Here is a 22,708-nt window from a genome sequence, read left to right on the forward strand (position 1 = left end):
TAATATGGCACAGCTTTTAATGGCAGAACCACAAACATGTTATAGAAAAAAATTCCAATATAAATAGGAACAAATCATGCCAATAAAATGTGAGTCAGTGAGTGCTGAGGAAATACGTATTTCCCCTTGCCTGTATTTTTATTTAAAGTTTTATTATGACACAGTCTTCTCATTATTTTGTTTTAAAGTTGAGTAGCAGAACATCCCATGGACGGAGGAGCCTGGTGGGCTGCAGTCCATGGGGTCGCAAAGAGTCGGACACGACTGAGCGACTTCACTTTCACTTTTCACTTTCATGCATTGGAGAAGGAAATGGCAACCCACTCCAGTGTTCTTGCCTGAAGAATCCGGGGGACGGTGGAGCCTGGTGGGCTGCCGTCTATGGGGTCGCACAGAGTCGGACACGACTGAAGAGACCTAGCAGCAGTAGCAGTAGCAGAGCAGTATCAATTTGCTTTTTTTTTTGCAGTGTTTCTCTTAACACATTTGTTTGGTGCCACCTATTGGCCAGGAGGATGATAAAAGATGAAACAATACCACTCATTGCTTCAGTTCACTCTTGAATCACGGGTCAGCCCTGCACAGTGAAGACATGCATATGTTTATATTTTGCTCAGCGGCTCTTGTCACTTGTATATCTTTACTGTTATTCTGTTACAGTGACTAAACACACCGACCCAAGACATCACTCAGGTTTTAATCCCAGCTCCACTATTTATAAGTTTTCAATCTTGGGAAATTTTCTAGATTTGTCAGTTTCCTTTTCTATAAAATGGAGACTCTAGTTGTGAGGATTAAAAGATGTAATAAACACATACATGCATATACAGTCATACATATGTATGTATGTATGTATTTACAGTTATATATAATTTTACATATAATGACATACATGTACAGATATACATACAAATGTACATTCATGTATGTGTATATATAATTGTGTGTGTGTGTGTGTATATATATATATGGTTCCTGGCACATAGTCAGTACAATATAATGTTCAATATAATTGTTCTCTACTATTATTAACAAAAGCAAAAATAAATTCTGCTGTTTGTTGAATACTTACCATGTTACAGGCACCAGGCTGAACACTTCATACACTGGACTCTGATCATCACTGAGTTGTTCTATTTAGAATAAAAGAAATGAGGTTTGGAAATTTACAAAACTTGCTCAAGGTTATAGCATTTGTCATTATCAGAGTTGGAGTCTGAGGGCAGGTGTCTCTTATTCCAAGGCACATGCACTGAATTATTTACCCTATAAGGAAATGGCAACCCACTCCAGTGTTCTTGCCTGGAGAATCCCAGGGAGGGGGGAGCCTGGTGGGCTGCCATCTATGGGGTCGCACAGAGTCAGACACGACTGAAGCGACTTAGCAGCAGCAGCAGCAGCAGCATACTTCCTTTCTAGGTGCATGTCATTAATTACCTTTTATATTCATTTTCTATTATAATAAAAATTAGTGTATTAGCAGATACAATGCCAATGTATGCTATGCTATGCTATGCTATGCTAAGTCACTTCAATCGTGTCCGACTCTGTGTGACCCCATAGAGGCAGCCCACCAGGCTCCCCCGTCCCTGGGATTCTCCAGGCAAGAACACTGGAGTGGGTTGCCATTTCCTTCTCCAATGCATGAAAGTGAAAAGTGAAAGTGAAGTCGCTCAGTTGCTCAGCGACCCCATGGACTGCAGCCTACCAGGCTCCTCTGTCCATGGGATTTTCCAGGCAAGAGTACTGGAGTGGGGTGCCATTGCCTTCTCCAATGCCAATGTAACTAGAAGCCAAAAAACACTTTAAAAATTTTATTAGATTCTTTTTTATGAGTTTTAAAACGATTATTTGAAGGAACTACTATAAAGGTTTAAATGTGATATAATTACAGTATAATATTGCTATATATTTATTTCATATTAAGTTGTTGGGGAAAAGGGAAAATATAGGACCATCATAAGTATTCTTTCAAATTATTTTTCAGAAATATTTCTGCTATTACTGCTAACAACGCACTGTTGTGATCTTTAAATTTAGGTTATTATAAAGTACTCTTGCCTGGAAAATCCCATGGACAGAGGGGCCTGGTAGGCTGCAGTCCATGGGGTCGCTAGGAGTTGGACACGACTGAGCGACTTCACTTTCCCTTTTCACTTTCATGCATTGGAGAAGGAAATGGCAACCCACTCCAGTATTCTTGCCTGGAGAATCCCAGGGACGGAGAGCCTGGTGGGCTGCTGTCTATGGGGTCGCAGAGAGTCGGATACGACTGACGAGACTTAGCATCAGCAAAGAGACCTAAATCACAGAGTTTGTGTAAGGATTCATTGTTTCTCTCCAAAAGTTCAAACTTCAAAAACAGACACTTTCATATATTTCACTGTTTGCCCAACATTTATTTAGTACTTAGACCTGTGATTAGAATTAATGTTGTTTTGTAATCTTTCACAATATAAAATACTTCCAGGTGAATTCAATGCCTTAGTAGAGCAGTATCCAGAAAGTTAAAGAGGAGCTGCAAAATTTTAAAATTTAGAATAAAATTCTTATACTGTCATCAGAAATTGTAACCACCACTCGGTGTATCAATAAGGTGTTATTGTGGCCCTCTTGTGGCTGATGGAGGAACTGCATGTAGCTTGTCAGTACCTTGAAAGATGGCTTCCCTGGTGGGTGCGGTGGGAAAGAATCCACCTGCCGATGCAGGAGACACAAGAGACGGGGGTTCGATACCTGAGTCGGGAAGATCCCATGCAGGAGGGTATGGCAACCTACTCAGTATTCTTGCTTGGAGAATCCCATGGACAGAGAGAACCCTGGTGGGTTACAGACCATGGGGTCACAAAGAGTTGGATACAACTGAGCAGGCATGCACATCTTGAAAGATCCAGAAAAATACTTTTGAACCTTCCAGCTTTTCATTCTTTCGAGAGCATTGCTTGGTCGTCTTCTTTATCGCAGTTCAGTTCAGTCACTCAGTTGTGTCTGACTCTTTGCGACCCCATGGACTGCAGCACGCCAGGCCTCCCTGTCCATCACCAACTTGCGGAGTTTACTCAAACCCATGTCCATTGAGTCAGTGATGCCATCCAACCATCTCATCCTCTGTCCTCCCCTTCTCCTCCTGCCCCCAATCCCTCCCAGCATCAGGGCCTTTTCCAGTGAGTCAGTTCTTAGCATCAGGTGGCCAAAGTATTGCAGTTTCAGCTTCCACATCAGTCCTTCCAATGAACACCTCCTTTAGGATGGACTGGTTGGACCTCCTTGCAGTCCAAGGGACTCTCAAGAGTCTTCTCCAACACCACAGTTCAAAAGCATCAATTCTTCAGCGCTCAGCTTTCTTCACAGTCCAACTCTCACATCCATACATGACCACTGGAAAAACCGTAGCCTTGACTAGACGGACCTTTGTTGGCAAAGTAATGTCTCTGATTTTTAATATGCTGTCTAGGTTGGTCATCGGAGAAGGCGATGGCACCTCACTCCAGTGCTCTTGCCTGGGAAATCCCATGGATGGAGAAGCCTGGAAGGCACAGTCCATGGGGTCTCTGAGGGTCAGACATGACTGAGGGACTTCACTTTCACTTTTCACTTTCATGCATTGGAGAAGGAAATGGCAACCCACTCCAGTGTTCTTGCCTGGAGAATCCCAGGGACGGGGGAGGCCTGGTGGGCTGCCCTCTATGGGGTTGCACAGAGTCGGACATGACTGAAGTGACTTAGCAGCTAGGTTGGTCATAACTTTCCTTAAGGAGTAAGCGTCTTTTAATTTCACGGCTGCAGTCACCATCTGCAGTGATTTTGGAGCCCAGAAAAAATTAAGTCTGACACTGTTTCCACTGTTTCCCCATCTATTTGCCATGAAGTGATGGAACCAGATGCCATGATCCTAGTTTTCTCAATGTTGAGTTTTAAGCCAACCTTTTCACTTTCCTCTTTCACTTTCATCAAGAGGCTCTTTAGTTCTTCACTTTCTGCCATAAGGGTGGCGTCATCTGCATATCTGAGGTTATTGATATTTCTCCTGGCAATCTTGATACCAGCTCGTGCTTCTTCCAGCCCAGCATTTCTCATGATGTACTCTGCGTATAAGTTAAATAAGCAGGGTGAAAATATACAGCCTTGACATTCTCCTTTTCCTATTTGGAACCAGTCTGTTGTTCCATGTCCAATTCGAACTGTTGCTTCCTGACCTGCATACAGATTTCTCAAGAGGCAGGTCATGTGGTCTGGTATTCCCAGCTCTTTCAGAATTTTCCACAGTTTATTGTGATCCACACTGTCAAGGGCTTTGGCATTGTCAATAAAGCAGAAGTAGATGTTTTTCTGGAACTCTCTTGCTTTTTCGATGATCCAGCAGATGTTGGCAATTTGATTCCTCTGCCTTTTCTAAAACGAGCTTGAACATCTGGAAGTTCACAGTTCACATATTGCTGAAGCCTGGCTTGGAGAATATTGAGCATTTTAATTATCACAGGTACAATTAATTGTGAGAAAAGAATAGCATTAGTTCTATAGTCAATTTTTAAGGATATACGTCAAGAGAGAATTTCAGAGGCCAGAGTTTTCTGAGGGTCTGTGGTAACAACACTTTAAAGCTGCAAACAGCTGTCTCTGTAGTAGCACCTTGCGATGAGACACACTGCGTCCAAGGCTTCATCTAGAATTCTAATTCCTGCTCCTACGGGGAGAATGGTTGGCGTGGAGTGAAACCAGGGTGTGGGAGGGTGACCCGGGGGGTGGGTGCAGAATGGTACCTATTCGCCAGTCAAAAAGCGGGTTGTAAACAGATGTGTAAGTGAACATGTTATGTTTAAAAGAAATTCTGATCATTGCATATATAAACTCTTAATTCCTCCTTCCAAAGCTACTGAAGCACTTTTAAGTTGGAAAAAACCAACAGTACGTGCTGAGTTGTGTGTGTGTGTGCAGGTGTGTGTGTGTGCATGTATGTGTGTGTGTGAAGAGAATGCCATCCTCCACTTACCCTGAGAGGGTAGTGTGAGGAAGGCAGTCGTGTGCTCTGTGCATCACTATCTTGTTACCACTAGTTACCCGTAGGGACGAAGGACATTAACAGTTTGCACTTGAGGGAAGAGTGACCTTAAAAATGCAATATTGTGTCGTATGGGCAGTCAATGACCTCTTAGCTGATGGAGTGTTCCTGTCTCTTTGCTATAATCATCCCATTTTATTTAAGCACATTATTAGCACAGTAACTGTTTCCCTTTTTCTACAGGTCATGAGCATCTTAGAAGCATTTGGACATGCCAGGACCACTCTTAATGACCTGTCCAGCTGCTTCATAAAGTATTTTGAGCTACAGTTCTGTGAGAGGAAAAAGCACTTAACTGGAGGTAAGTGTACAATTAACAAGGAGGCCTCAGGAGCTACAGGAAGGGGCCAGAGACACACTGAGCATGGCAGCAACAGTGACAGGTGCATGTGTGTGCATGTGTGTGTGCACACATGTGTGCACACGTGTGTGTGTGCATGCGTACGTGTGTGTGCATGTGTTCGTGCGTGTGTGTGCGCATGTGCGTACGTGTGTGTGCATACATATGTGTGCACACGTGCGTGTGTGCATGTGTGTACATGTGTGTACATGTGTGTGCGCGTGTGTACATGTGTGCGCGCGCGTGTGTGTGCACACATGTGTGCATGCGTGCGTGTGTGTGTACTGTCTGTATACAGTGTGTGTATGGTGCGCATGCACTTGTGTGTGTGTAGTGTCTCAGTGTGCACATCGAGGGTGTCGAGTCATGGTTCTGAAATGATTGCAAATTGAAAACTCTTCTGAAATGTAAGGTGAACCTTTTACAGCAGTGTTTGTACAAACTGTATGATATGAAACCAAACCAAAACCAGTTGAAATGAATCACACTTGCCAAACAGAGAAACAAACTAAAATAATCAAAATAAAATATAACTTGAGTATATAATTCCTTCATGCAACATACATTGAAATCTATTTTTAAGAACAGTGAATCTGTATTTTAAAATGATTGGATTAAAACAAGTCAAAAAATCAAAATAATCACTCCACTAAACCAAACTGAACTGTTTCTAATTTTATTTATATATTTAATGTATATTTTAAACTAGGGGTTCCTGTTTAAAACCCAACTAATTTAAAATAAACATGATTTTATATCTTTCAAATCAAAAGAGTATATATGCAAATTAGTAACATAAATACAACTGTATATAGAGTGCCTGAATCTACTTGGAAGAAATATTAATTTTCAAAATTTTGTAACAGCGGTCGGCATGAAAACAATTGCTAATTGTAATGACCTTTTAAGTAGACCGATTTTATTTGGCATTTTGAATTACCCTATCTTCCTTTCAGGAAACGATGGTCACTTCTGACCAAAGTTTAGAAACAAATAACCTGTATTCTCTGCTTCCCAGGTGTCTCGATGATAAAGAATCCGCCTGCCAGTAGCGGAGATGCTGCTTCCATACCTGGGTCGGGATCCCCTGGAGAAGGAGAAGGGAATGGCAACCCACTCCCTTCCCAGTATTCTTACCTGGGAAATCCCACAGACAGAGGAGCCCAGCGGGCTACCGTCCATGGGTCACACCTAGTTGGACACAACTTAGCGACTAAAGAACAACAAGCCTGTATTTTGCAGTTATCGTATGTCTAAATCCCATTATGGCTAAATGAAATTTGGTTAAAAAAATGCATAAAAGGAGTAGGAAAAGATAATTTTAGCTGTTAAAGTTAGAGGTTTAAATTTTGCAATAGGAAAATTGTTTTGTTTTGTTTTTGATTTTTTAATCCATGGCTAAGAGCTCTACTTGAAGGTCTACAATTTAGGAAAACCTCAGAGGACAAATGTCTTAAGCATCAGACTCTTGTGTTCACAGCTTTGCTTGTGACAACCCAGTCAGAACATCCCTCCAAGTGAAGGGATCACTTCATTTAGGAGCATTAATTCCTCCTGACCTTTTCAGGCATCAGGGGTTGGAGCCACAGAAGCTGGGAGCTCGGGGGGTTCCAGAGGCCCCATGTTCCAGCCCCTTGTCACTCCAGGGGACCCAAAGATAAGTACCCAGTGTAATCAGGGAGCTTGTTAGAACTGCAGTCTCATAATCCACCCTGAACCTCAGGACTGGGAATCTTCAACAGGATTCCCCGGAAGTTCCGACAGACCCTGACATCTGGAAGCAGTGGTTCTAACCCAACCCGACTACAGCTGGACGCTAGGGTTTCTACAGGATTCCCTTGGAGGAGATGCAGCTTGTTCTTGAGTCGGTATTCCCATGGCCAAGATAGAGACGCACTAAGTGGCTTCTGACGGACTCATTGTTTAGTTGCTCAGTTGAGTCCGACTCTTTGCGACCCCACGGACTGTAGCCCACCAGGCTCCTCTGTCCATGGGATTCTCCAGGCAAGAATACTGGAGTGGGTTGCCATTTCCTTCTCCAGGGGATCTTCCCGACCCAGGAATTGAACTTGGGTCTGCCGAGTTGCAGGCAGACTCTTTACCATCTGAGCCACCCGGGAAGTCCTTCTGACAGTCTTATCCATTCCTCACTTCATTTACTTTTTTTATGGATAGAGTTTAAAATGTCCTCTTCAGGCATGTTAGTTTAGAAAATTAGCGTATGCCATACAGAAAGCATACAGAAGCAGGCTTTCGAGGGGAGCCTTGTGTTACTGAGCCGGCAGCCCCGCAGAGCCGCCGCACAGTCAGACCGCCTTCCGGGCTGCAGGCTGTAACTCGAGGACGATAAGTACTCCTGCGGGCGAACCGGAGGCACTCCCAGATGCTGGGATGCGCCCGGCGTAGGTGCTGAGCTGAGGGCATCAGTGTAGTCTCAGCCTGGCCTGCAGCTGAGCGCATCCTCTTAGGAATGTGCTGGTCCAGGCTCCCACGGGGCAGGGCGCCCCGCAAGCTCCACTTGCCCTGTGGTTCTCCCCCCATCCCCTTCTCCTGAGGATCACCCTTCATTCAGGTCCCGTCGCCTATGTTTGCTGGGCAGCCTCCTGCTGTGCTCTTTTAAAAATGTGGCAAATTGATTTTGAAGTGGTTTTATATATATATACATATATGTATTTTTTGATTTGAAGAATAGTACAACTGCTAATAAATAAAGAAGCATATAACGTTGGTGCTCGTTGAGGCTACACTAATTGACGTGTAATGCCTAGGACATGAGAGGTGGGGGGAGGCTAACGGGAGCAGTCTGTGGGCTCAGATCTTAGTTTTACTCTGTTTAAGAGGAAGACGAGGAATGTTCAGAGGATGCTTATTAGGAGAGTGAGAGTTCAAGGGCACTTTCTTTGGAGTGAACTTTGAAGAAACTTCAAAGTGTACACTGCAAAGCTGAAGACTTGAGCGAGATGTGACGAGTGTCATCAAATATTCACCCCCACGGGGAAAGCGTCTTGAATACAAAGGCAGATTCTTTGTGCAGCAGAGAGTTGGCCGAGGTTCCAGAGAAGGAGCCTGCTCGTGACTACACTGTGCTTTCTCCCACCCCAGGCAAAAGTTCAGGCAGGATGCAGAGCAGGTGCTAGCATGCTAAAGACGGTCCAACCTGCGATGCGGAGCTTGGACCAGAGGGTGCTACAGACCTTCCCCCTCGTCCGTGTTCTCTGGGTCCAAATATGTGCCCTGTGTTAACACTGATGAGATCTTCTGATGCCGAGAAGGGTGGCTCGTTAGCACTGTGGCCTCCCGGTGCTGGCAGCACAGGGTACACAGGGTCGACAGGAGGAGATGAGGGCATCAGTGACCGGCAGCTGCTGTAACGGAGCACCATGCCCTGGCGGAGAGCTATCCTGCACAGTTCTGGAGGCTGCAAGCCCAGCATCCAGGTGCAGCAGGACTGAGGGTTCCTCGGGTTCCCGGGGGAGAGTCTGTCCTCGTTCTTCTGGCTGACACTTGACTTGTAGAGACATTGCCCTGCTCTGCTTTGTCACGGGGGTTCTTCCTGCATCTCTTTTCTTCTTACCGAGACACCAGTCATGTTGGGTTAGGACCCATTCCACTCTGTCCATTTTATCGTTTTAAAAAACAGTTATTCTACATTTTACTAGATAATTCTGTTTATACTGTTGTGTTGGGTGTTCACTTTGAAGTCAGTTGGAGTGCGTCCTGCCTGCAGGGTCATCCAGGGGCTAAGACGTGTCTTTCTGACCTGCTGTCCCCCCATGTACCGCTGTGTACCGCATCTGCAGGGTCTGGCACTGCATCTGGCAGAGTCAGTGGACAGTAGATACATGGTGAGCAGATGAATCAAGGGCGGAAGGAGGCTACAGAAGAAACTCTAACAGAGGACAAGGACTAGAAAAGCTCTTGAGGAACCCAGGCTTCCCAGCTGGTGCAGTGATAAGGAATCCACCTGCCGATGCAGGAGACACAGGTTTGATCCCTGGGTCAGGAAGATCCCCAGGAGTAGGAAAGGGCAACCCCCTCCAGTATTCTTGCCTGGAGAATCCTACGGACAGAGGAGCCTCTGCGGGCTGCAGTCCATGGGGTTGCACAGAGTCAGACACTTCACAACTGAGCATGCACACAAAGGAATGTGAGCCCAGGATTGGCAGCTCTGAGTGTTTACAAGTCTTTGTTGGATTCCAAAGAGGGGCTGAAGCTGATGGTCTCACTCTGAGCTCAGATTCCGCAAGTCCTGGGCCCAGGCTCAGTTCTCCCTCTGTCCCTATTTCTGTGACCTGGATCAAACCCCATAGAGGCTCTAGGCTTATTCGTAGGATGGAGAAGTTAGAGCTGAGACCAGGCAGAGCTTGGACGAGAATGGAGTGGAGTGAGTGTGAGATGCCAGGCCCGGAGAGGCTGCTCTGATCTGGAAACCCCATCCTGCTCAGTGTGGCCTTGTCTCGGCGTGAGAGCACCTGCCAGCACCCACTTTCAGATGGAACCTCATGCCCAGGGGTCACCGGTCACAGGGCCCAGTGCTTAAGTGTTTTCTTTTGTGTGTGAGACATGATTCACCCACAACAGAGACTAAGGGCAGATCTATTGTGTTCGTCTTTACTTTTCAAAATTATTTTCAGTCTAAGAAAAAGTATCATCATCACCTCAAAAACAGGCACTCTCTGAACGCTTCAAGGAGCTGTAAGATCTGACTTCTGAGTTTTGAATAACTTCATCACCAAGAGCCCTTTTTCTGAATGAAAAATATAAAAGGTATTAATTTAACTCACTTTACATAGTTTTTAAAGCGAGCTGAGTTATCAAATTAGTCCCAGGTAAAAGCCTTCTGAATTTTAAGCATTTGCGAAAATAGTTAATCAAACCGGAGTAAGGTTTTTACACCTCAAATTAGGTAAAATATATGTAGGTTACAGGTTCATTTTGTGCTTTATAGAGTCAAACACAGCTCAGCAACTGAACAGCAATGTCCTTAAATTATGAACACATATAATAGTTGTAATGCTTTTATTGTGGTTGTTGTTCTTTAGTTGTTAAGTTGTGTCCGACTCTTTGCAACCCCATGGGCTGCAGCACACCAGGCTCCCCTGTCCTTCACCGTCTCCTTGAGTTTGCTCAAACTCATGTCCATTGAGTCGGTGATGCCATCCCCATCCTCTGTCGTACCTTCTCCTCTTGCCCTCCATCTTTCCCAGCATCAGGGTCTTTTCCAGTGGGTCAGCTCTTCACATCAGGTGGCCAAACTACTGGAGCTTCAGCTTCAGTATGTCCAGTGCATATTCAGGGTTGATTTCCTTTAGGAGTGACTGGTTTGTTCTCCTTGCAGTCCAAGGGGCTCTCAAGACTTGTCTCCAGCACATAATTCGAAAGCATCAGTTTTTTGACGCTCAGCCTTCTTTATGGTCCAGCTCTCACATCCCTTTGTGATTTTATTATACTGGGAATGCTGTCTTACTCATTTAAGGGTGACAGATGCTGTATGTTTCCTTTATTGATACTATTGCTGATACTTTGATATAATGCCAACTCCTTGATCAGGCATTCAAACACAAATTGTAACATAAAAAATACAAGTATCAGTTTTATGAACCATCTGCTACAGTGAAGTAAGGATTGTTTCTTAATTTGAAGAAATTTTAATCAATAAATAACATTCTAGCCTGGCTTTTAGCCCAGGCTTCCCCTTCTGATTACTTATTTGACAGTATAACCTTTCTAGGTTGCCCAAACCCTTCTTCAGTCAGTGGCTCCCTTAACACCAAGGGCTCCTTCCTTCTTGAAGGAGAGGGAGTGTTCTCACCTCCATCTCCTTTCATCTTGATCAAAAATGCGTCCAGATCTGTAAGACGCTTTCACAGCATATTATATATAATCTGCCAAGGTGTATATTGACATGTATGTTTTCAGTTGTGAAACTTTCTGGGAGATATGTTCACATAGAGTTCTGAAAATGTGGAGGATCACAGACGTATTTCCAGTCAAGACTGTTTCTGACATGAAACACTTTTTAAAACATACACGTCTTGAAAACTCGAGAAATAAGTGGGAACTTTCTGTTCATGGTCACTTGCATGAATGAGTCAGAAACCTTTCTGGCTCCAAAACCTATCCTCTTCCTTCCAGTGTCATTTCAGGCACAACAGAAAGTCCTGCACTTCCCTTGTTTGGAAGAATAGTAGAGTCTCATGAAAATTTGAATTTTTGGTTGTTTTGTCCATCTTCAAGATGGATTTTTTTAAAAATCTACTGATCAGAATTCTGCTAATGCACAGTAATTTTATTTACTGCTGGAGATGAGCTAACTAGGATGATTACTAATTATTCCATTTTTGAAAGATGAAGTGTACTGATGTCGCTCTATGATGTGGAATTTGATTAGTTCGGAATGCTGCTTTAAATTAAGCTTGTGTGTTGGCTTGAACAAATGGGCATCAAGTCAGTCTTTCCTCTGAGGATAGAAGCTTGATGATCAGAAGGATGAATGAAGGTCCTCCATTTCCACCTGAGATGTCTTTAGTTAGTGAACAGAAAACCACAGTAGGGACAACTCTTGACAGTTCATTTCCTAAGAGTGCAGATTTTAGCAGTTAGCTACTTCAGGGTCAATACTATTAATAACAAATGGAACATGTTTTCAGCATTTTGCTTAAGAAAGAAAAGTAAAATTTAATAATTTAGACCTCAACTTGAAATTTACCAACTGATTCAATGCCTATGGAAAAATGGAAAAGAAATTATACCACCTCTTTCTAATTTTATCACTTTGGGGCTTTAATACCACTAATTAAAGGGATACTTTGAAAGAGTCTTTCTTTATGCACTCATGGCAACCTTTCTAGAAGGTGTCCAGTGAGAGAACTTTTCTTAATAAAATTTATGAATTTTGAGACTTTTAAAGCACTGATCATCATTCTGAGACTAAATTGACCACTCACAAAATTTACAGGTATAAAGCACTGAAGAAGTGATTGCATTGGTTCCCTGAGATTCACTGTATAAAAACAAGCTTGGAGACCTCACATTTTTGCTTTTAGAGACTGGACTCTAGAATAATTAGTTGCAAACTCATTACATGAGTTGTTTATAGTTCAAATGTAGGGAAATTGAATTTATTTGCCTTCCTAAAATTGCTGTTAGGATCCAAAAAAATTATTGATCAGAAATTTTTGGTTCAAAGTGGAAAACTATAGTTATTTACAATTGCAGCTAAAATTGAAATGTGTGACTATTTTCTGCCATTCACACGGATAAGAATAAACCTAGATGCAAATGAAAAGCATACTCCAGAAACAGCAGAATTTCCAACATGTCAAATATATGTCAAAAGGTCTGACCAACACCAGAGTCTGAATTCCCAGCCCTCTTTGAAGCAGCGCCAGGGTTGTCATTTCCATGCTACATACTTTCATCATTTCCCACCTACTTTAAATGGAATTTCATCATCTACAATCCATAAAAGAAATAATTGATAAGCCAGACTTCATTACAATTAAAAATTTCTATTCTATGAAAGACATACGATCCATGAAGCATGTTCCTTGGCACTGACTCAACTGAGTTGAAAACTACATCTCCACGTGGTGTAGGCACGAATGTTTATAACTGCTTCATTCATCATCCCAAGAACTGGAAGCAACCAAGATGTCTTTTAATAGGTGAATGGATAAACTGTAGTACATTCATTCTGTGGACTAGTATTCACTAATAAAAAATGAGCTATAAAGCCTTGAAAAAACAAAAAAGTACCCTTTCGTATCATTATGTGAGAGAAGGCAGTCTGAAAAGGGTTCTTAGTGTGAGTCCAACCATATAGCATTCAGGAAGAGGCGAAATTCCAGTGCCAGTGCAGAGGTCGCTGGTTGCCGGGAGCTGGGCAGAGGCAGGAGCAGGCGTGTCAGTGACTTTTAGTGCAGTGGACCTGTTGTGTATGATGCCGGAAGGGTGCACGCATGACATACCGTCGTTCAGTGGCTCAGTCGTGCCCAGCTCCTTGCGACCCCAAGGACTGCAGCACGCCAGGCCTCCCTGTCCTTCACTGTCTCCCGGAGCTTGCTCAGACTCATGAGTCCGTTGAGTCGGTGATGCCATTCAGCCATCCAGTCTATACACATGATGCATACGTTTCTCAAAACCCATAGAACCGTATAACACAAAGAGTGAATACCAACATAAATTACAGACTTCCGTCAATAATAGTGTATCAGACTTGGTTCATTCATTTTAACAAATGCACCACTCTAATGCAAGATATTAATAACAAGCGAAACGACTTATTAGGGAAGGGAGAAGGGATATATTGGAACTCTCAGTAATTTCTGCTTAATTTTTCTGAACTTAAAAAATTTCTCTGAAAACAAAGTCTATTATTTTGTTTTTTTAAGTCTGTTTGAAAGGAAGCTGCATTCTTTTCTCTTCTGATAATACGTGTAAATGTACGGAGCTGAAACTAATAATGCCATTTAACAGAATTCCTCTTCTTTTCTTTAACCAGCCAGAATCTTCACGTATATGCTAGAGAAATCCAGACTCGTTTCACAGCCCCCTGGCCAGAGCAATTTTCTCATCTTCTACCTGCTGATGGACGGATTATCTGCTGAAGAGAAGTATGGACTGCACCTTAATAATTTACATGCCCATCGGTAAGTGATTATGTGTTTTCAGTTTGATAGTTCTGCCCTCAAATTGTGGTTGTGTTTTAGCAGTCTTAAAGTTTCTTCTTATTTTTCAGAGAAGAAATGGTGACTTCTTTTAGGAGCATAATTGGATGTACTGTTAGGTTTGAACTATCTGTGTATTGCCATTTATTGAGTGTTCAGGTGAAGTCTGGTGTGTGTGTATTATCTTTTTCTAGTTTTCAGATCAGAATAATGGGTTAGCACATTTCTAAGCGTTTGTGTTCCCTTGGATATTCTGGATGTAACAGTTATGAATTCCTAATTTGGGGTTGTCTTTTGAAATAATGGGACATGGTATTTGAGCAATTATGGTGCATTAGGAACAGATGAGGTTACATAATGGCTTCAGATGAACCATGCCCACAGGCTGGGGGCACTGACTTTCTGCAGGGGAGGCAGAGGAGGGGGCCTTGGTCACAGGATGGCCGTGCAAGGGGTGACTCGGCGACGTATGCGTTTTTGCCGACCACCTGACCCTGTGTGTCTCCCTTCATGGACGGGTCCACACTTGGAGAGGATGAGAATGAGCCAGCAAGGAGTGGGAACCCCACTCAGACGAGGAGTGGGGGAGCCGGGGGGAGAGGGTGGCGGGTGGGCATGTCCAAACCCAGTGGTGAATTCCTGGCCGAGCAGCGAGGAGGGGCCGCACTCTGATAAAGCTGTGCGTTAACTTCAAACATTCGCTGACCCCTGACAACTGGCTGTTGCCGGCTTTAAGAAGAATGATGTACTTGTGATTTTATGAGAATTTTTGTGAGAGAAAATAAAGGATGCATGAGGGGGAGGAGGAGGGCCTCCCAGGTGGGGATGGTGGTCAAGAACCCGCCTGCCAACGCAGGAGAGTCAAGAGACGTGGGTTCGATCCCTGGGTGGGGAAGATCCCCTGGAGGAGGGCATAGCAACCCACTCCATGTTCTTGCCTGGAGAATCATGGACAGAGGAGCCTGGTGGGCTACAGTCCCTGGGGTCGCAGAGAAGCAGACACGCCTGAGCGACTAAGCTCACACGAACGGCAGGGTCGAGCGTGGCCGGAGAACCGGTCACGTCTGAGAGCTGAAGGCCACGCTGAGCGGACAGGGGGGTGGAGGGGCCCAGTGCCGGCACTGAGAGAGGGGCCTTTTCCAGCCCCCTGGGGTCTCCATGGAGCTGAACCCCCAGACCTGTCCAGGCGGGGACAGGACCACGTCTGTGGTCACCACGGCTGCAGAGGGGAAGGAGGTGGGGCGTGCGCCCAGGGGCGAGGAATGAACTGGCCTTATTCGAAGGCCCCCTCAGATGATTATTTAATTACATTATTTAATTATTTAATGACAACTCACTCGGTTTCCTTGAAACTATTACAGCCAACAGTACAGATCCCGTTTATCATGTTGATAGAGACTTAAAGTGAAGAAGGCCTTAGCAAAATTGTTGTTCAAAGTGAGAGGTGGTTTGGAGATTTACTGTCCCCCAAACAAGAGAAATTCGGAAGAAAAAGAAAGCACTGATACTGAAGAATCATAGCCCAGGCAAAAGCAATTTTAAAAACAGAGATTCGAACCCCAATACTTTGGCCACATGATCGAAGAGCTGACTCATTGGAAAAGACCCTGATTCTGAAAAAGACTGAGGGCAGGAGGAGGAGGGGACGGCAGAGGATGAGATGGCTGGATGGCATCACCAACTCAGTGGACACGAGTTTTAGTAAAGTCCAGGAGATGGTGAAGGACAGGGAAGTGTGGCATGTTACAATCCACGGGGTCACAAAGAGTCGGACACGACTGAGCGACTGAACAACAGCAAACCTACAGGTGCGCTGGCATTTTTATTTTTTTATCAAATCACCTCATTTCCTAAAGGAAGAAATCAGATCTGGAGGTATAGGGAGGTCTATACCGAAGTGAATACAACAGCAGAAGTGAGATAACCCGGTCTTGAATCACTCTCTGTTTTTCTGCATCAGGCGTCTCAGACAGGAGGGAAAGCATCCGACTGGGGGCTGTTGGGGTGTTCTGGGCAGCCTGTGGGGAAGAAAAGTCTCGGTGGCTTGCATTCCTCATCTTTCCTGCCAGCAAAGGCTCAAAGCTGGCGGCAGAGCGTTGCGTTAGGTGCTGTGTCTGCACGCGTGTGTGTGCGTGCTTGTACACGCGTGTGCCTGGCCTTGCAGACGCAGAGCCACTGAGGAACAAAAGGCAGCCGTCTAGTCCAGCATTCAAAGACACGATTCAGCCTCTTGGGCCACGGTTTGGACCCCTCTTTTGAAGTGTGAGAGCGTGTGGGAGAAAACAAGTGTTTCTCTATTGACCTCCGTTCCAACATCCGTTTCTCTTTGCGAAAGAGAGCTTGGAAGCGCTGAGGCCATTTAGAAAGTCAAACGTCAGGGCTTGCTTTGTGAGAAGGCCCAACAGGAAAGAGCTCAGCAAAATCATGAATAATTCAACTCTCTTGAACAAAGAAGTTATTTTATTAAAATGAATTATAAATATCTAACGAGTGCAAAACAACATTCCTCAGTAAAAATGTACACTGCCACTCCAGATTCATAAAACATATCCATTGGAGAGTTTGTACCATGACAGTTGCACAGACAGAGTATTCTTTAATAATAAAACCAGCAGTTTTGCAAGTTATAATGCCTTATACATCCCAATATTTCTGTGATTTGTGTCCTGTGGGTCTTTTAACAGTCACAGCGTTTGTGGGTTTTCTTGCCTTTACAGTCCTGGTCAGCCTTGAGGAGCTTATATTTGTATTGGGGGTATATCATCCTTGCTTAGTCATTACATACATTAAGTACTAGAGTTTTGTAAATTGTTTGGCTTGCTCACAATCAGTAGTATTGATAACTTATTAGCTTTCTAACCTTTCACAATTTGATGATCTTTCTGAGTTTCCTCCTTAAGGAATTCATAGGTAAAGGATATCACTGTATTTATATAACTATATATTGTTACATAAACAATATATAAATAAACTACATATTGTTTATACGTAAACAATATTATTATCACACATACTTATCTGATTTTAAGAGATATTGATATATTATCAGGTAGAACAAGTAAGCATCTACCTTACCATCTAAATGTCCCTTTGCTTATTCAATGCTTGTTCCATAATGCAACTTGTCTTGAGATTTTGATGATGTATAGTGAGTCTTTAAAGCAAACATTACAAACGTTTGCAAACCTGCCTCCTTAAAATGCCTCTTTTCTTTATTACTACCAACTGGTTACCTACATGAAACATGTAAATAAACATGGAACAGGAATTGTAAGCTGAAGACATATCCAAGATTCATCACATGTCCCTATGTGATCAAAGAGAAGAAAGGATTATTGTAACTAGTGCTATGCTACTGCAGTTAAAGCTGCAGAAGTGTTTTTGTTTTGTTTTTTTAACTTTGACTCTGGTTTGGACCTAAAAGTTTTCAGAGTCTCACATGAAATTTATGGAGGTTTATTTTAGTGTTAAATGCACCTACAAATACTTTCTTTTTTGTATAATTGGAACAGTATCTAGAACAAGCAGATAGGACTCTTGTTTATAGAATAGAAATGGAGCAGATCTAGACATCAAATCTTATAGCTTAACTGCATGAAAGCAATATTTATAACACTTTGCCTAGAATCTTCCTGGACAGATGGTTTAAACAACGACCACAGGAAAAATGTCTCTGGGTCCTGACATTTTGAGCAGCAGCAGTAAGTTGCATTATAGAAAACCACCACTAGATGGCACACTCTCCACAAAATCAGACGGCCAAAATACGTCTCCATCGTTAAAGGTTTCTTTTTTTCCACCAAACTTATTTATTTCTAATTGAAGGAAAGTTGCTTCACAATATACCTACGGCTTCCACATGAGTCAGCCATAGGTATCCGTGTGTCCCCTCCCTCTGGGACCTCCCTCCCAGCTCCCACCCCATCCCACCCCTCTGGGTTGCTGCAGAGCCCGGGTTTGAGTCCTACAGCAGATGCCCGCTGGCGTCTACGCCACACGTGCTGCTGTGCGTGCTTCCACGTGACTCTCCATTCGCCCCGCCTCTCCTTCCGCCCCCACTGTGCGCACCAGTCTCTTCTCTGAGTCTGTGTCTCTGCTGTTGTCCTGTAAATATGTTGGTCAGTACCACGTTTCTGGATTCCATATATATGCATTAATATATTTGTTTTTCTCTTTCTTACTTCACTCTGTATAATAGAGCCTAGGATCATCCACCTCAGTAGAATGGCTCAAATATGTTCCTTTTTATGGCTAATACTCTATTGTATATACGTCCCACAGTTTCTTTACCCAGTCATCCCTTGATGGACGTCTAGGTTGCTTCCATGCCTGAGCGTTTGTAAGTTGCGCTGCAATGAGCACTGGGGTACATGTGTGTTCTTTAATTTCGTTTTCCTCCGGGTATATGCCTAGTAGTGGGGTCGCTAGGTCCTATGCTCCCAGTTTTTTGAGGCATCTCCACAGTGGCTGTATTATTTTCCATTCCCACCAACAATGCGAGAGGGCTCCCATTTCTTCGCACCCTCTCCAGCATTCATTGTTTGTGGGGTTTTTTGATGATGGCCATTCTGACTGGTGTGAGGAGATATTTCATTGTAGTTTTGATATGCCTTTCTCTAATAACGATTGATGTTGAGCATCTTTTCATGTGTTTATTAGCCATCTGTATGTCTTCTTTGGAGAAATGTCTGTTCAGGCCTCTTGGCCACTTTTTGATTGGGTTGTTTGTTTTTCGGTTACTGAGTTGCGTAAGCTGCTTGTATATTTTGGAAAGGGATCCCTTGTCAGTCTCCTTTGTCCAGGCTGTACGGTCATGTTCCTTCTTCCGTTTGGCTTCTGTCCGTGATGGTACGGTTGAGCCAGTGTTTCGTGTAGGCTTCGTGTTGGGAGTGATCTGTGTTTGCATTCTGGTGGGGGGAGGTGAGTTTGGGGCTTTTTTCCCCCTCTGATGGGTAGGGCTGTGTGAGGCCTTATGCTTTGGGTGCCCCTGGTAATCCTGCCCGCCGCCGGTTGGGTTTGATCTGTGTTTGCATTCTGGTGGGGGGATGTGAGTTTGGGGTTTTTTCCCCCCTGATGGGTAGGACTGTGTGAGGCCTTATGCTTTGGGTGTCCCTGGTAATCCTGGGCTGTGTGAGGCCTTATGCTTTGGGTGCCCCTGGTAATCCTGGGCGGTGTGAGGCCTTATGCTTTGGGTGCCCCTGGTAATCCTGGGCTGTGTGAGGCCTTATGCTTTGGGTGTCCCTGGTAATCCTGGGCTGTGTGAGGCCTTATGCTTTGGGTGCCCCTGGTAATCCTGCCCGCCGCCGGTTGGGTGTGGGTCCTTGTCTTGCTTGTTGTTCAGGCGGAGCATCTTGCCCTGAGTGCTGGCAGCAGTTGGGTGATGCCAGCTCGTGTACACAGGTGGAGGCCTTTGCCAAGTTCTCACCAATCAGTGCTCCCTGGGTTGGGAGTTCCTGGCAGTCTAGGGTCTGGGACTCACTGCTCCCACTCCAGAGGCTCCGGCCCGGTCTCTGGCCAGGGGACCGAGGCTCCGCAAGTCATTTGTTTTGGCATTAAAGGGGATTAAAACAAACATACCGAGGCACTAGCAGTGAAGAACTCACCTGCCAGTGCAGCAGATATAAAAGACGTGGGTTCAATCACTGGGTCGGGAAGATCCCCTGGAGTCGGAAGTGGAAACCCTCTCCAGTATTCTTCCCTGGAGAATCCCATGGACGCAGGAGCCTGGCGGGCTACAGTCCGTGGGGTCGCAAAGAGTCAGACATGGTTGAACTGACTTAACATAGAAACAAGAAACAAAAGATAAACCCCAGACAAATGGCGAGTACAAAATCAAGCAAATAATAACAAAAATAATGGAACATGCACACACCCATACAAAACCAAAACAGTCCAAAGGAAATAAAGTAAGTACAAGAGACTAACCCAGTAAGAAAGGAAACCAAAAATGATATCGGCCAATTAAAAAAAACGATCTAAAGCACAAACCAGGAAACAAAATCAAAGCAGGGTGCCAACTGGGGAAGAAAGCAGAGAAGACAAAATAAACTAACAAACAGGATGAAAAAAAAGAAAGAAAAATAGGAAAAGAAAGGGAGAATAGAAAAGCAAAGTTAAATAGAGTATATAAAAAAGGTCTATATGTATTAAAGAATATCTACAGCAGGAAAAAAGCAGTAAGAAAACAGACGAAAAATAGTTTAAAAATAAATTTTGAAAAATTCGAAGAAAAAAAAAAAAAACCACAGAATTGCAAAAGTCCAACAGAGAGGCAAAAATATATAAAGGAAATAAAAAGTGGGATTAAAAAAAAAGTCTTAAATAGAGTTATTAGTGTTAATAAAACCAACAACTGCAGCAACAGAGGAAAAAAAAGAAAAAGAAGAATAAAAAAATCCAGAACCAAACAGAACAAGTCAAAATGAAGAAGAAGAAGAAACGTCTGTCTCAGCTCTCGGCTGCCCCGAGTCCTTCCCCTCGCTGTGAGTCAGAGTCCACCTTCAGCTCCTAGGGTGCCCTCCAGCTCCGCGCGGGTCTCTGGACCTGCTGTGAGGCAGCGGGGACTCTCATCTAGTCCTGCTGCTGCATGTTCTTGCCTCCGACGTCCTTGGCTGCCAGAGCTCCTGAGTTTTCTTTTGCGGGAACTCTCTTTGTCCTTTTATGTATTCAACAGGCAGAGTCTGCCTCGTTGATCGTGTGGACTGCAGCTTGCACAGCTGGTGGGAAGGCCTCTGGCCTCTGGGCCGCGCTGCCCCAGCTTTCGGTTGGCTTTCGGTTGTGGCTCTGTGTCCACCGCTGCCTGTGTCGCCCACTGGGGCTCCCTCTTGAGGCGGCCCTGGAGGACCGGGGTCTGCCCCAGCGGGGCCTGAGCGTGGAGGGGGCGCTGCTTGGATCCCCTGCTTGGAACCAAGCTTGGAGGTCCCCTGCTTGGATCCCGGGGACGCTGGCAGCACCGGGCACCCAGCGGAGCTGGCGGCTAGGGAAGAGGGAAGCACGGGGCTCTCAGGGTTCTTCCAAGCCTCTGGCAGCTCTGTGCCAGTGGGGACTGAGCGTGGAGTGGGCGCACCTGCTTGGATCGCGGGGACCCTGGCGGCACCGAGTGTGCAGGGACGCCATCTGCCTCGGTCGCGGGAGCTGTGACCCGACTGGAGCCTCCTTCCAGCCTCTGGCCGCTGGTGTTCAAATGATCCTTTTTGGCTGCTCCTTCTCTGTGGCTCTGCATGTTCAAGGCACTTAAACATCCCCCCTGGCTGGGGACCTTCTCTGTCACTCAGTGCATCAAGCACGTAAAGGCCACCTTCCTCCGGGGTCCTTCTCGATTCTTCAGCTGCCAGTACTGGGCGGAGAGGCCCCAAGGATGGCTCCAGCTGCCATGTGGGACTCAGCAGTGTCACCTCGTGGCTGCCCGTTTCCCCGAGGCGTTCCCACCGCAGAGCCCTCCCTCACGTCTTCCTGGGCCCTCTCCCCACAGGCAAAGCAGACCTCGCCCTAGGATTAAGCTCCGATCCGATCCCCACAGCCCAGCACCCAGCAGCTGCCCTTTTTAGGGTTCGTGCGTCCCTGTCCGGGGTACGCAGAGCAGCAGCAGGAACTGTCCACATGGTTCTCAGTCCTTTTAGCCTCAGCCGGTCACGGGTGAGCTGCTGCGCTCTCCAGGAGCCTCTGATGCCAGCCCTCTGTCCCGAACAATCTTCCTGATGGGGGATCGGACCCCTGCTTCAGTCCCCCCAGCCCCACCTGCTGTCTCGGGTGCAGGCCTGGTCCTGCTCAGTCTCCTCCTGCTCCCTCCTTCCTGCACCCTCCCAGGTTTTGCGTGGATCTGTACATTCCTCTCCAGTGTCCGGGGATGCTTGCCAGCTCTCAGCTGGTGCCCTGTGAGATCCTTCGCATCCGAGGATGTGTTCCTGAGGCATCCACGAGAGGAGCTTCACTCCAGCCCACCCACCCCACCCCTATCCTGTCTCCAAAGGTCTCTTTTATTGACGGTTCTTCCTATGATTCCCTGTTTCTTTTTCTTGGCTGTTTGTTTCTCAGATTTTATTTCAAAACATTTTAAGTGATACCAACACTGCATCTGGAAAGTAAATACAGTGTCTGTTCCTGGGAACTGAGATTTAAAGAAAGTCAGAAGTAGTCATCAATTGCTCATCTTCAGCCTGCTTTGCACAGCTCTTACGGGGTTAGTCCCAGAACAGCTGGGCTCTGAAATCTAGAGAATTGATTCCTCACCTCCCTTCATGTTGATTAATGATGGAAATGACTGGGATGTGGCCTCAGAGCATTCTCTGCAAAGGTCAGGTTTGAATTATAAACCGAGAGCAAGCAATCATTTGACTCAGCGCGTGTGACCTGCTTCTAACCTTGTGTGTTAGTGAAGGGAAACTCTGACTCACCGAGCACTTGAACTTGAGAGGGCTGCCCCAGTACACCTGTCACAGTAGGTGAGGCAGCTCTGAACTCTCAGTGAACATGCATTTTTTTTTCTTGCTAAGGGTTTATTATGCGTGTTGAACTTAACCTGAGAAAGACGCACACAATTTTAAGAAGTTAAGAGTAAATTTAAATTTCTTTGAGGATGATTTTTAACGATGCTGTGATATAATCCACAGTTTACTCGATGCACATTTTATGCACCCCAAG

At 45.0% G+C, this 22,708-nt stretch overlaps 1 protein-coding gene across 2 annotated transcripts in view; it reads left to right on the forward strand.

Annotated features, from left to right (window-relative positions):
• Window positions 1-22,708, forward strand: part of MYO16 (myosin XVI) — a 519,236-nt gene that overhangs the window by 265,298 nt on the left and 231,230 nt on the right. For both annotated transcript variants that reach the window (XM_027557960.1, XM_027557959.1), the window contains exons 15-16: window positions 5,243-5,360; window positions 13,903-14,050. In XM_027557960.1, the coding sequence (XP_027413761.1) occupies window positions 5,243-5,360; window positions 13,903-14,050 (266 nt within the window). The remainder of the gene's footprint in view (window positions 1-5,242; window positions 5,361-13,902; window positions 14,051-22,708) is intronic.

This window comes from Bos indicus x Bos taurus, chromosome 12, assembly GCF_003369695.1.
Source record: "Bos indicus x Bos taurus breed Angus x Brahman F1 hybrid chromosome 12, Bos_hybrid_MaternalHap_v2.0, whole genome shotgun sequence".
NCBI lineage: Eukaryota > Metazoa > Chordata > Mammalia > Artiodactyla > Bovidae > Bos > Bos indicus x Bos taurus.